The sequence below is a fragment of the Gracilinanus agilis genome, chromosome 2 (genome assembly GCF_016433145.1).
Source record: "Gracilinanus agilis isolate LMUSP501 chromosome 2, AgileGrace, whole genome shotgun sequence".
In the NCBI taxonomy this organism is placed as follows: domain Eukaryota; kingdom Metazoa; phylum Chordata; class Mammalia; order Didelphimorphia; family Didelphidae; genus Gracilinanus; species Gracilinanus agilis.
This window is the reverse complement of record NC_058131.1, coordinates 19,257,739-19,272,004: the sequence shown is the minus strand read 5'-3', so window position 1 is coordinate 19,272,004 and position 14,266 is coordinate 19,257,739. Positions and strand designations below refer to the sequence as shown.

The following is a 14,266-nucleotide window of genomic DNA, read 5'->3' as shown; positions in this document are numbered from 1 at the left end:
GACACAGGCATTGAAACTCAGAATTGACCTGCTAGAAAACGATGCAAAAAAAAAAAAATCAGGAAAAAAAAGGAAGAATGACTTGAAAAGAAAGGAAGAATGGACCAAAATGAAAATGAGAATCAAAAGGTCATGGAAGAAATTCAGTCTTTAAAATTAGAATTGGGCAATTAGAAACTGGTTAATTTAATTTACAAAAGAAAGAAGAGAATCAAATGAACAATATCAAAGATGAAAAGGGTGATCTCACCTCTAATGAAGAGGAAATTAAGGTAATTATTAAGAACTATTTTGCCCAATTACATGGCAATAAATATGACACTCTAGGTGAAATTGCCTAGATTAACAAAAGAAGAACTAGAATACTTAAATAATCCCATCTCAGAAAATGAAATTGAAGAAGCCATCAAGGAACTTCCTAAGAAAAAATCCCCAGGACCTGATGGATTCACAAGTGAACATTTAAAGGACAACTCATCCCAATACCATACAAACTATTTGACAAAATAAACAAAGTAGTCTTACCGAATTCTTTTTATGACACAAATATGGTACTGATTCCCAAGCCAGGAAGACCAAAAACAGAGAAAGTTGTCCAATCTCCTTAATGAACATAATATAAAAATAAAATAGGGCGAGCAAACAAATAAAGACAAAGAACTAGAAAATAAAGGTCAAAATTGTTTCTAGATACTTTTGATAGATGTTATCAAAGTATCTTCAGAGGTAAATGAAGTGAAGCCCAAAGATGAACTTCCCTTCAGGACCAGGTGCAAGGAACGCTAAAGAGACTCTTGTTTATGAAAAATAAAATTTATTTAAATATATATAAAGGAAAAAGGATTTCTAATTCTAAGGGATTCTAACTCCACCGAAATAGACTCCCAGGTCCCGCAAGGAACTGCTTCTCCTGTGGGTCACAGGCTATGCTAATCCTCCCTGATCTAACTAACCAATTTTATACTATTTGAAATAAACCTAACCACTCTAACTCTTAACTTCACCATTAGGTTATAAAGATAACTAAGGCTAGCTGGTTGAGTCTCAAAAAGAATCAAGTTAGGACTGAGCCTTAACTGACTCAGAGTCCAAACCAATGACCAGGTTTTGTTTGGTCTTTTCATAGTTTAACAATCTACAGATGTGGAAAGCCAATGAGAGAAAGAGGGTCTAGCCCTCCCCCACCCCCCTCAGGATTTCTCTCTATCTAGGAAGAGGAATGTCTGAGCTTTGACTTTAGATCTCATCCAGCAGGAGCTCCAGTTAAAAGTTTCCTTTCACTTTCCCCTCATTTTCAGGCTGGCTATTCCACAATTTTTCTTTTCTCCTGCCAAGAAAATTAGCCCTGCTAGTAATCTAAAAGGCCTTCAAAATCTTAAGTAAAATACCCCCACAGTTTCTCTGAAGAGAAGTGCAAAAGAGAAACAAAAAAAGTAATTAATCTCATCAGCCAGCTCTTTGCTAAGAGTTAACTCCTTCCTGACTCACTCTTTTCCACAGATTCTTTTAGTCATGGAGATATGAATTATAACAACTGATCTTTTGACAGGATGGAAAGAAAAATCTAATCTATATGCTTTATGTTTTTTGGCTGTCAAGAGTATGTGTAAAATGCCCAGGAAATGTGTCTTTGATTAGTCTGTGTTTCTACATGATGTGTCTTTCTGATCTGTTAGTATTTTAAATTTTATAGTTTTACAATGATTCTGAAGAATGTACTAAAGTACAGAAGTGTAATTTAAAACTTTCTTAGCTAATTAGAACCATCAGTTCAGCTAAATGCTTAACTGAGAGTGGTAAAAACTTTTTGGACAACCGTGAGTTCATTCTACCATTAATCACACTGATGTTAGTGAAAATTTAACTTACAAGTTATTAGAACAATACGATTGGCTTATATTTCATAATTAGACCCCTTTAAGCAGGGAATGGTCCGTGAGAAAATCATAAGCCAAAAATGAATCATCCATGCCACCTCAGTTTAGAAAGAAGTAATTTTGAAAAGTCAAAAAACAGCTCATTTTTTCTCAAAACTCACAGCCCTTTCTCTAATTCACTGAAATACATATTTGCTAAGGATTTGAATAGGTGCTCATGTTATAGTATAAATTTATTGAATGCCAGTTAGAAAATGGAATTTCAGTTAATTTTAAATGTGCACAAAACTTATAGTGGACAGGTTATCTATTAAGATTTGCAGAGTGTGAAATACAGATTTAAATAATCAAACTTGCCAAAAACGCCTATCGAACTGAATTTGAGGATTGCAAAATATAAGTGTAAAGCATATAAGAATACTAGTTCAAGGTTTGAAAGAAATATTTAATCAGGTATGTAGAATTGTCCTAAGGTATCAAGAGGCAAGACTACAGGTTTTATTCTGCTTCAACCAGAGGTCTGAAAGAATAATTGGTATGTGTAGGAAACACTGTTAAGAGATTTTCATGAAGGACAATTTGGATGTAGTGAAGTTTTAATTAATAATCATTTGGAAGTGATTAACTATCAGGTTTTTAAATAATCATGCACATTTGATAAGTATAGTAACTAAAGAGTTAAAGGATATGAAGAGATACCAAGCTATGCAGCCCTAAGAAAAGCAGCTGCAGCTTTGGACGGTTTCAAAAATAATTTAACCCATTCTACACATAGGAAGGAGAAACCCTGTCTATAATTCTTTTCAGAAACTGCATCAATAAAAGACAAAATGAGTTAAGTGATATATAAATGATAAATTGCTTTACATGAATTTTAGAAAAATAATTTTAGAGCCTATGAAATGTTAATTGATAACTTGAAAAAACTTTGATCCGGTACTAAGATTTATTACACCCTAAGTCAGAGAGTAAATAGGAGTTTCTAAAACTGGTTAATACAAAAATGATATATGTATTAAGAATTTAGTATATTATAAATATAGAAAACTGGACAGCATTTGTATTTAATTAAGATATAAAACTCATTTTAATTATGAACAATGTATTAGATTCATAACCTAACATATGACATGCAATTTGTAGTAAATATAATAATGGGTAAAAACAAAGTATGAGAATAGGCCCTGATATAACAGAAAAAGGGTGGAATAGTAATTTTTTTTAAGATTTTTTTTAAATTTATTTTTTTTTAAACCCTTAACTTCTGTGTATTGGATCCTTGGTGGAAGAGTGGTAAGGATGGGCAATGGGGGTCAAGTGACTTGCCCAGGGTCACACAGCCGGGAAGTGTCTGAGGCCAGATCTGAACCTAGGACCTCCCGTCTCTAGGCCTGACTCTCAATCCACTGAGCTACCCAGCTGCTTCATAGAATAGTAATTATTGAAGAGTGACAGTTTGTACCAACTCAAACTCAGAAAAGTGAAACTAAATAAATAAATAAGGAGCTAATGTTAATTTTGCAACTTAAAAAATCTGGTCCAATTTAAATAGTTATCTCTGTTTCAAATAATATTACAAAATGCAAAAAATAATTATTATTTTGGCAACTTAAATCTAAGATTTAAGGTACTAGATCCTAGTCAAATTATGCCTCCTGTGTTCACTGTTTCACTAGTCCTTAAAGGTTAATTGAATAGATTAGAATTGAGATCAAAATGTAATAATTAACGCTATTAGGAAAAAGACAATTCAAATGTTATTAATCTATTATTGTAAAATGCTATTGAAAGTTAATATGCATTAAAACACAAGAAATTGATCTGTATTCTCATAATATTTGTGATTTGTAGTAATGCATTCAAATCCAGAATATAAAATTATAATATAAGTGCATAACCCACATAACAATTTGGTATCACAGTTAATATGTATTTGATTGTGATGGCATTAATATTATTATAATGTATAATTTACTTTGTAATGATGTTGATGCAATTATAATTAATTGCACTATTAACAAGCATGTTAATATTATAACAGTGTAAATGAAGAATGCACTTAACTAGAAAAACTGACCTGGAATAAGACTGTTAATTGCAAATGCAAGAATATTCCAAGGTACCTGGTTGAAAATTTGTAAGTTTTAAATCAATATCCATTGAAGGGTAATTTTATATCAAGGTCAAAACATGTAAATCTTGCAAGTACAATAATTTAAATAGTCAAAGAGGATCAGAAAAACAAGCTGCTACTGAAAAAAAGGATTTTTCTTTGCTTCTAAAAATCTTAGAACTTCTAACAGACTTACTAACCCCTTCAGTAATTAAAACCTCAAAGGTGGGGGCAGCTGGATAGTTCAGTGGATTGAGAGTCAGGCCTAGAGATGGGAGGTCCTAGGTTTAAATCCGGCCTTAGACACTTCCCAGCTGTGTGACCCTGGGCAAGTCACTTGACCCCCATTGCCCACCCTTACCACTCTTCCACCTAGGAGCCAATGCATAGAAGTTAAGGGTTTAAAAAAAAAACCTAAAAGGTTAATTAGCAGCCTCATTGAATTTTGATGTGATACGGACAATAATGTTGCAAGCAAAGCTGATACAAATATTAGGTTTTAACAAAATTGTTATTGAATGTTATCAAAACATGTACGTTACTTTGTAAAAACTGAAAATGTATGTTTAAATGTAAAATATGTGTGAAAGCTATTTGTTAGAAATTTATCATGTTTAATTGCAATGATATATGATTTGTATTGTGAACTAAAAGTTTAAAGTAAATTGACTATTATAATGGATTAAGTTACTAACCAGCTCCTGTTAAGGGTTAACCTCCTTAATCAAGATAACATTAATGAAAACTTAACTCCAAGCACAGTTGTAACTCTTTTCTGTATTACTGGAAAGAATTGCCAGATAGTTTAAACATTGAGAAATCATTGAAAAGAAAATCTGTTTATCATATTTTGTAACATTAGAGCTTTTCATTGTATATGTAAATCTTGGAAACCCTTCAAATGCTATTTAAGGTAATAATTGCTGTTTAAGGTAAAAGTCATTGGAATTGCAACTGATATTACTTATTTGGGATTCAAGTATACTTGTCTAATAGATCATTGAATTGGATTTATCATTCAAAAGAAAGATATGACTGATAAATAATCCCTTTTACCTGAAGTCAAACAATGTTATAATCCCTTCCCTCCTTTTGCTATAATCAAAGCAAAGTGATTTAATAATTGAAGCCCCAGAAATTTGAATGTGTATAGCAAGCAAATATCATCCACTGTTTACTTAAGAAACTGTACCCACCCCAGTGTTATTTCAATGAAAGCTATGTTGAACCTCTTGTAAATTAATTTACTTGTATAATCTCTGAACATGAACTAAAATAACTAATTACAGATACAAAGAACAAACAATACCCCAGAATTATAATGTGGGGGTCAAGGTTTTGTTTTATTTACACAGAAAATGAGCATCTATAGCAGAAAATGTCTCAGGAACAGATGGACTCATGAAACAATCCAGACAACATCAAAGATTCCAATCATCAAGACCCACAAATTGGAGCTAAGCCAGAAGGACAACTCACATGAAAGAACTATCCCTAGAGGTGGCAAGCCTCCTCAAGACTGATCAAATCTTATCTATGTGATTTAACTACCTTCAAAATGATATTCACCTTTTTATTCTGGTATTGGGTATAACTAATCTGGTAACAAATGTAATTTTCAAAGTGCCTTTTCCTGTTCAGGATGTTTGTTAGCAAACTGCCTTAGCCCTTCTGATGCTGTTAGCACGATATTTGTTGTTAAACAACCACCTTTTATTATGCTTCTTGTTAACATCTCTTCCAGATGGTATAATGATAATGGTATATATGTTTTACAATTAATTTCTGACAGTCTGAGTCATCAAAAACACTTTGTTGCAGCCCTAATTTTAGGGATCACAGTGTTCGTTTCCATTGTGACATCCATCATTGCTTCCACCATAGCTCTAGTACGAGAGATTCACACAGCTCAACATGTGGATACCCTCTCAAAAAACATTTCTCTTGCCCTTCTGACCCAAGAAAACATTGATAAGGGATTGGAAGCAAGGGTCAATGTTCTTGAAGAAGCTATCTTATACATTGGTAATCAGTTGTAAAACATAAAGGTCAGGTTTAAATCTAGGTGTCATGCTGAATTTAAAATGGATATGCTTGACTCCCCTTACTTATAATCAAACAGATGTTCCTTGGGAGAATAGACAGCAGCATATTCTTGGCATATGGAATCATTCAGAGACCTCTATTGATCTTAAAACATTACATGACCAAATCGTGGATATCAGTCATTCTTTTGTCTCAGATTCCATCTCCTATATAGCCTCTTCATTTTTTGAGAATATTTCATCCTACATCTCCCACAACAATTTGATATCTACCCTCAGTGCTGCAAGATTTGCCTTTTTCTTATTCCTCATAATTTTGTTTTGTTTCCCCTTTATAATTAAATCCCTAGGCTCCATGGTACAGCAACTTCAGGCTGAATCAAAGTCTCTCCAATTAAAAACAAAAGGAAGAAATGTGGAAAGCCATTGAGAGAAATGGTGTTTATAATAGGCATTTTTATTTGGATCCCATCAAAAGTTAATGTAGTTGACAGGGTTATGCATTAACTCCCTTCGACCTAAAAGGATTGAGTCAGGTGATGGATGGCATATCTGAGATAAAAAGTCAGACCCCTCCCAATGGCTCCTCTTTATTACTGAAAGCATTTTAATTTAGTTTTTATGATAGCCTTAAGTTTTATAAAAGGCCTAAGTGCCGTATAGTAAACCAGCACTTAAAGAGTTAAAAGTTTTTCTCCAAGACGAAAAGGCAGAAATTAAACTGCCAGGCTATGAGTCCACTTTTAGACAGTCATGGTCAAAGCTAGACAGTTAAACATTTTGCCAGGTGCATTCCTCCCAATAAAGTTAAAGGCCCATTCGTAAGGATATCTTTAAAATATAGTAACTTTTCCCCAAAATAACTTTCAGATAATAATGAGGTCCATTCCCAGCCTTGAATCTTGTTTCATTCTGGGCCTAATCTTTTGAGGTAATTCTTTTACCTTGAGCTACTGTGATTCTTTTGTGCTTTGTAAAGTCATGACTTACTTTCTGTAACCTCAGCATATCTGCGCAGCTGCAAAACTTCTCTGTACTTTTTGTGTGAGACAAGTTTTGAATTCTGTATATAACCATGGCAAATTGGAGCAGCTATGAGCTAACCACTAGCCGTTGTTCCCTAGTCTGTTTTGTCCTTAACAATCCAATGCCATCTTAGGCCATTCAAAACCCTGTCAATATATAGAGCTGGATCTCTCTATTTAGACAGTAACCGATAAATGAATAATGTTTCCCAAGTTGGAAAAGAAAACATGCCACTCCTTCAAGTCTTTCCCTCAGACCAAGATAGAGAGAAGCAAAGATGTTACCTTCTCCAGCCCTAAGAAAGAGAAAGCAGCTGCGTGTGGCTCTGTTGACTGCCAGAAGCCCCTCCTGGAATGCCACACCCAGAGAGTGTAACTGTCATAGAAGTAACGTTATTACTGCCACCAGGTGAAATTAACACTCTCTCAGCTCTGTTTGAAACTCCAGTTCTTCCTCAAGCAGCTTCTCTACTTCTTATCTCCAAACTAATAAAATAATACTTATTTTCTAATATCATCCTTATAGCAGACCAAAAACAGAGAAAGTTTTCCAATCTCCTTAATGAACATAGACAAAAATCTTAAATAAAATACTAACAAAAAGACTACAGCAAGTTATCACAAGAATTATTCCCTCTGACCAGGGGGGATTTATACCAGGAATGCAAGAATGGTTTAATAGTAAGAAAACCATCCACATAACTGACCATATCAACAACCAAACCAACAGAAATCACATGATTATCTCAATAGAGGCAGAAAAAGCCTTTGACAAAATACAACACCCATTCCTATTGAAAATACTATTAAATATAGGAATAGCTGGGCCCTTCCTCAAAATAATAAACAGTATATATTTTAAACCATCAGCAAGAATCATCTACAATAGGAATAAATTAGAAGCCTTTCCACTAAGATCAGGAAAGAAGCAAGGATGCCCACTATGACCTCTATTATTCAATATTATACTAAAAATGCTAGCAGTAGCAATTAGAGAAGAAAAAGAAATTGAAGGGAGCAAAGTAGGCAATGAGGAAATTAAACTATCACTCTTTGTAGATGATATGATGGTCTACTTAAAGAATCCCAGAAAATCAACTAAAAGACTAGTGGAAATAATTAACAACTTTAGCAAAGTTGTAGGGTACAAAAGAAACCCACATAAATCATCAGCATTTCTGTATATTTCCAACAAAACTCAGCAGCAAGAGTTAGAAAGAGAAACTCCATTTAAAATCATTCTAGAACGGATATACTGTGGCACAATCAAATGTAACGGACTTCTCTACTAGCAGCAATGCAATGATCCAGGACAAGTCTGAGAGACTTATGAGAAAGAACACTCTCCACATTTAGACAAAGAACTGTGGGAGAAACACAAAAGAAAAACAACTGCTTGATCACACGGTTTCATGGGGACAAGATTGGGGAAGTAGACTCTAAATGATCATTCTATTGCAAATAGCAATAAAGTGGAAATAGGTCTTCATCAATGATACATGTAAAACCCAGTGGAATTGCTCATTGGCTATGGGAGAGGGCTGGGAGGAGGGGAGGAAAAGAACATGAAACATGTAACCATGGAAAAATATTCTTATTAATTAAAGTTTTTCAAATCACAAAAAATAAAAATAAAAACTAAATAAAAATATAAAGTCACTCTAGACTAAATTCAAAATGGGTAAATGACTTAAATATAAAGAGTAAAATCATAAATAAATTAAGTGAACATAGATTAGTATATCTGTCAGATCTATGGGAAAGGAAGAAATTTAAGACGAAGTAAGAGATAGAGAACATTGCAAAATGTAAAACATAGGACTTTGATCACATCAAATTTTAAAGGGTTTGTACAAACAAAACCAGTGCAATGAAAATTAGAAGAAAAGCAACAAACTAAGAGAATATTTTTATATTAAAAATCTCTGACAAAGGTTTAATTTGCCACGTATATAAGTAACTAAGTCAAATGCACAAGAAATCAAGCCATTCTCCAATTGACAAATGACCAAGGGACACAAATAAGCAGTTTTCACAGGATGAAATCAAAACTATCAATAAGCACATGAAAAAGTGTTCTAAATCCCTCCTGATTAGAGAAATGCAAATTAAAACACCTCTAAGCTATCACCTTACAACTAGTAGACTGGCCAATATGGCAGCAAAGGAAAGTGATAAATGTTGGAGGGGATGTGGCAAAATTGGGACACCAATACACTGCTGGTGGAGTTGTGAATTGGTCCAACCATTCTGGAGGGCAATTTGGTGCTATGCCCAAAGGACTTTAAAAGATTACCTGCCCTTTGATACAGCCATACCACTGCTGAGTTTGTACCCCAAAGAGATAATAAGGAAAAAGACTTGTGTAAAAATATTTATAGCTGAGTCCCCGCAAGAAGATGAACTTGGAGCGGCTGCGGAAGCGCGTCCGCCAGTACATAGACCAGCAACAATATCAAAGTGCTCTATTTTGGGCAGACAAAGTAGCCTCATTGTCTCATGAGGAACCACAAGACATTTATTGGTTGGCCCAGTGTCTCTACCTAACTGCTCAGTATCATAGGGCAGCACATGCCCTTCGATCACGTAAGTTAGACAAGTTATACGAAGCCTGTCGGTACCTTGCTGCTAGGTGTCACTATGCTGCAAAGGAACATCAGCAAGCTCTTGATATCCTTGATATGGAAGAACCAATTAACAAAAGATTATTTGAAAAATACTTGAAAGATGAAAATGGACTGAAAGAACCTTCTAATGACTGGGAAATATCCCAATCTTCAATTAAGAGTTCTATTTGCCTTTTGCGGGGGAAGATCTATGATGCCCTAGATAATCGAACTTTAGCAACTTATAGCTACAAAGAAGCCTTGAAGCTTGATGTCTACTGCTTTGAAGCATTTGATATTTTAACATCACACCACATGCTGACAGCACAAGAAGAAAAAGCTTCTTCAATCTCTACCTCTTAGCAAACAATGCACAGAAGAACAAGAATTGCTGCATTTTCTATTTGAGAATAAGTTAAAAAAATATAATAAGCCTAGTGAAACTGTCATTCCTGAATCTGTAGATGGTCTGCAGGACAATCTGGATGTGGTAGTGTCTTTGGCAGAAAGACATTATTATAACTGTGATTTCAAAATGTGCTACAAGCTGACTTCAGTAGTAATGGAAAAAGATCCTTTCCATGCAAATTGTTTACCTGTACACATAGGGACTCTTGTGGAACTGAATAAAGCAAATGAGCTTTTCTATCTCTCTCATAAACTGGTGGATTTATACCCTAGTAATCCTGTATCTTGGTTTGCAGTAGGATGTTATTATCTAATGGTTGAGCACAAAAATGAACATGCCAGAAGATATCTCAGCAAGGCCACTACGCTTGAAAGAACCTATGGACCTGCATGGATAGCATATGGACATTCATTTGCAGTTGAGAGTGAACATGACCAAGCAATGGCAGCTTACTTTACAGCAGCACAGCTAATGAAAGGGTGTCACTTACCAATGCTATATATTGGATTGGAGTATGGTTTGACTAACAATTCAAAATTGGCTGAAAGATTTTTCAGCCAAGCTCTGAGTATTGCACCTGAAGATCCTTTTGTTATGCATGAGGTTGGAGTGGTTGCATTTCAAAATGGAGACTGGAAGACAGCTGAAAAATGGTTTCTTGATGCATTAGAAAAGATTAAAGCCATTGGAAATGAGGTAACAGTTGATAAATGGGAACCTTTGTTGAACAACTTGGGCCACGTATGCAGAAAACTGAAAAAGTATGAAGAAGCACTAGAGTACCATCGTCAGGCCTTGGTGTTGATTCCCCAGAATGCTTCTACCTATTCTGCCATAGGATATATACATAGCCTAATGGGAAACTTTGAAAGTGCAGTTGATTATTTCCACACGGCCCTTGGGCTTAGGAGAGATGATACATTTTCCGTTACTATGCTTGGGCATTGCATTGAAATGTATATTGGTGATTCTGAAGCTTATATTGGTACAGAGATCAAAGACAAGTTGAGATGTTATGACTTTGATGTACGTACAATGAAGACGCTGAAAAACATCATTTCACCTCCGTGGGATTTCAGGGAATTTGATATAGAAAGGCAGACTCTGGAAGAAACTGGGCTTATCCCATTAGAAACTTCCCATCATTCAAGGAAAAATACAGATTCCAGGCCTCCATTGGAAGAAACCTTTGAAATTGAAATGAATGAAAGCGACATGATGTTAGAAACTTCCATGTCAGACCATAGTACATGATTCAAAGCCCTGGTCAAAATTTCAATTTGCCCTAGTATGTTAGTATTTTGTCACATCCTTGTCATGTTTGAAGAATTTGCTATTTTTTTATATGAATCTAAACTACATCTACATCTAGTAGCAGAGAACTAATGCCTGCCTTAAAAGACTGGATAGCACACCTTCACAACAGATGGTTTTCCAATTTTACTGATTCTAAAAAAAATTACGCATAATGGAATAAAGAAGGTAAACCATCTTGTTTTTTAAACTGTAATGAGACCCTTTGACTGCTATTAAAACTGTGATGAATACTAAAAAAAAAATATATATATTTATAGCTGCGTTCTTTGTGATGGCAAAAAATTAGAAAACGAGGGTGTGTCCCACAATTGGGAATGGCTGAACAAATTGTGGTATATGTTGGTGATGGAATACTATTGTGCTGAAAGGAATAATGAACTGGAGGAATTCCATGTGAACTGGAAAGACCTCCAGGAATTGATGCAGAGCGAAAGGAGCAGAACCAGGAGAACATTGTACATAGAGACTGATACATTATGGCACAACTGAATGTAATGGATTTTTCTTCCTGAAGCAATGCAAAGATTGTTACGATTAAAAATGATAAAGACTGATATAATAAGAGAAATTAGTAGTTTAATTAAAGCCATGGCCATGTTGGTAAAATATATATGACCACGCCTGCCTAGCTTTTAGATTTACCACCAGAGCCCATCCTCTCCACGCGTCAGTCAGCTCCTCAGGAAGATCAAGAGGCATTCTTTTGGCCCTCCTTTGAATTTAAACTGCCCACTGCGTGGGGACCTTTAAAGTCCCCACGGCCTAAGACCCATTGGAATCATGGGTAATGTAGTCTCAAAGTCTCTCACATGTCCATAGATTGTCTGCTAGACACTTCCCTGAATTTAAAACAAACAAGATCGAGGACAATGCAGAGGAATTTAGGAGAAAGAATGTTATCCACATCCAGAGAAAGAACTGTGGGAGCAGAAACGCATTAGAAAAATATATGATTGACCACATAGTGTGATAACGGTGTGATTAGGGCAGTGATGGGCAAACTACAGCCTGTGGGCCAGATGTGGTCCCCTGAAATGTTCTACCCAGCTGCGAGACATTATTCCTAATCTAATGAATACAATGAGTAGGATACAATACAATGAAACTTGAAGAGTTGCTTTAGAAACAGACTGACAGATGAGCATTTCCTTTCCTTTGGCCCCTCTTTAAAAAGTTTGCCCATTGCTGGATTAGGGTATTGATGTTAAAGGATTGCTCTACTGCAAATATGAATTACACAGAAATAGGTTTTGAACAATGATACATGAATAATCCAGTGGAACTGCTTATTGGCTTTGGGAGGGAGGAGGAGAAAGCAGGGTGGGGGAGAGGATCATGAATCATATAACCATGTAAAAATATTCTAAATAAAAAATTTTAAAATAAAATAAAATCATTCTAGACAACATAAAATATTTAGGAATCTATCTGCCAAGACAAACACAGAAATTATATGAACAGAACTACAAAACACTTTTCACACAACTAAAACTAGGCAATAGGAGTTAAGTGACTTGTCCAGAGTCACACAGCTGGGAAGTGTCTGAAGCCACATTTGAACCTAGGACCTCCAGTCTCTAGGCCTGGTTCTCAATCTACTGTGCTACCCAGCTGCCCCCTTAGAACTAGATCTATATAATTGAAAAAAAAACATTAATTGCTCATGGGTAAGATGAACTAATATAATAAAAATGAACATTCTACCCAAATTGATTTATTTATTCAGTGCCATACCTATCAAACTACCAAGAAATTTTTTATTGAATAGTAAAAAACTATAACCAAGTTCATACAGAAGAATAAAAGATCGAGATTATCAAGGGAAATAATGAAAAAAAAAAGTGAAGGAAGGTGGCCTAGCAGTACCAGATCTTAAAGTGTACTATAAAGCAGTAGTCATCAAAACAATATGGTACTGACGAAGAGACCAAAGGGAGGATCAGTGGAATAGACTTGGGGTAAATGACCTCAGCAAGCTAGTGTTCAATAAACCCATAGATCCCAGCTTTTGGGACAAAAACTCACTATTTGACAAAAAACTGCTGGGAAAATTAGAAAACAGTATGGGAAAAATCAGGTTTAGATCACCATCTCACACTCTATACCAAGATAAATTCAAAATGGGTAAAAGACTTAAAATATAAAGAATGAAATCACAAATAAATTAGATGAACATAGATTAGAATATCTGTCAGATCTGTGGGAAAGGAAGGAATTTAAGACCAAGCAAGAGATAGAGAACATTACAAAACATAAAATGAATAATTTTTATTATAACAATAATTATTACATTAAATTATTGTAATAACTTAATTTAATTTAATATAAATGTTGAATAAAAGACCTCCAGGAATTGATACAGAGCAAAATGAGCAGAACCAGGAGAACATTGTACACAGAAACTGAACCATTGTGGCACAATCCAATGTAATAGACTTTTCTACTGGTAGCAATACAATGATCCAGGACAATCCTGAGGGACTTATGAGAAACAATGCTATCCACATCCAGAGAAAGAACTGTGGGAGCAGAAATGCAGAAGAAAAACATGTAATTGATCATGTGGTTCGATGGGGATATGATTGGGGTTTTGTCTTTAAAAGATCACTTTACGGCAAATATGAATAATACAGAAAAAGGTTTTGAACAATGATACATGTATAACTCAGTAGAACTGCTTGTCATGGGGCAGCTGGGTAGCTCAGTGGAGTGAGAGTCAGGCCTAGAGACAGGAGGTCCTAGGTTCAAACCTGGCCTCAGCCACTTCCCAGCTGTGTGACCCTGGGCAAGTCACTTGACCCCCATTGCCCACCCTTACCAATCTTCCACCTATGAGACAATACACCAAAGTACAAGGGTTTAAAAAAACAAACA

General features: G+C 35.1%; 1 protein-coding gene across 1 annotated transcript; it reads left to right on the top strand.

Moving 5' to 3' along the window:
* Positions 1-9,459: 9,459 nt before the first annotated feature.
* Positions 9,460-11,557, top strand: LOC123234483 (cell division cycle protein 16 homolog). The gene is given in 2 exon segments (XM_044660382.1): positions 9,460-10,004; positions 10,006-11,557. Coding segments are annotated over 2 exon segments (1,869 nt in total). The 3' UTR covers positions 11,330-11,557.
* Positions 11,558-14,266: the final 2,709 nt, after the last annotated feature.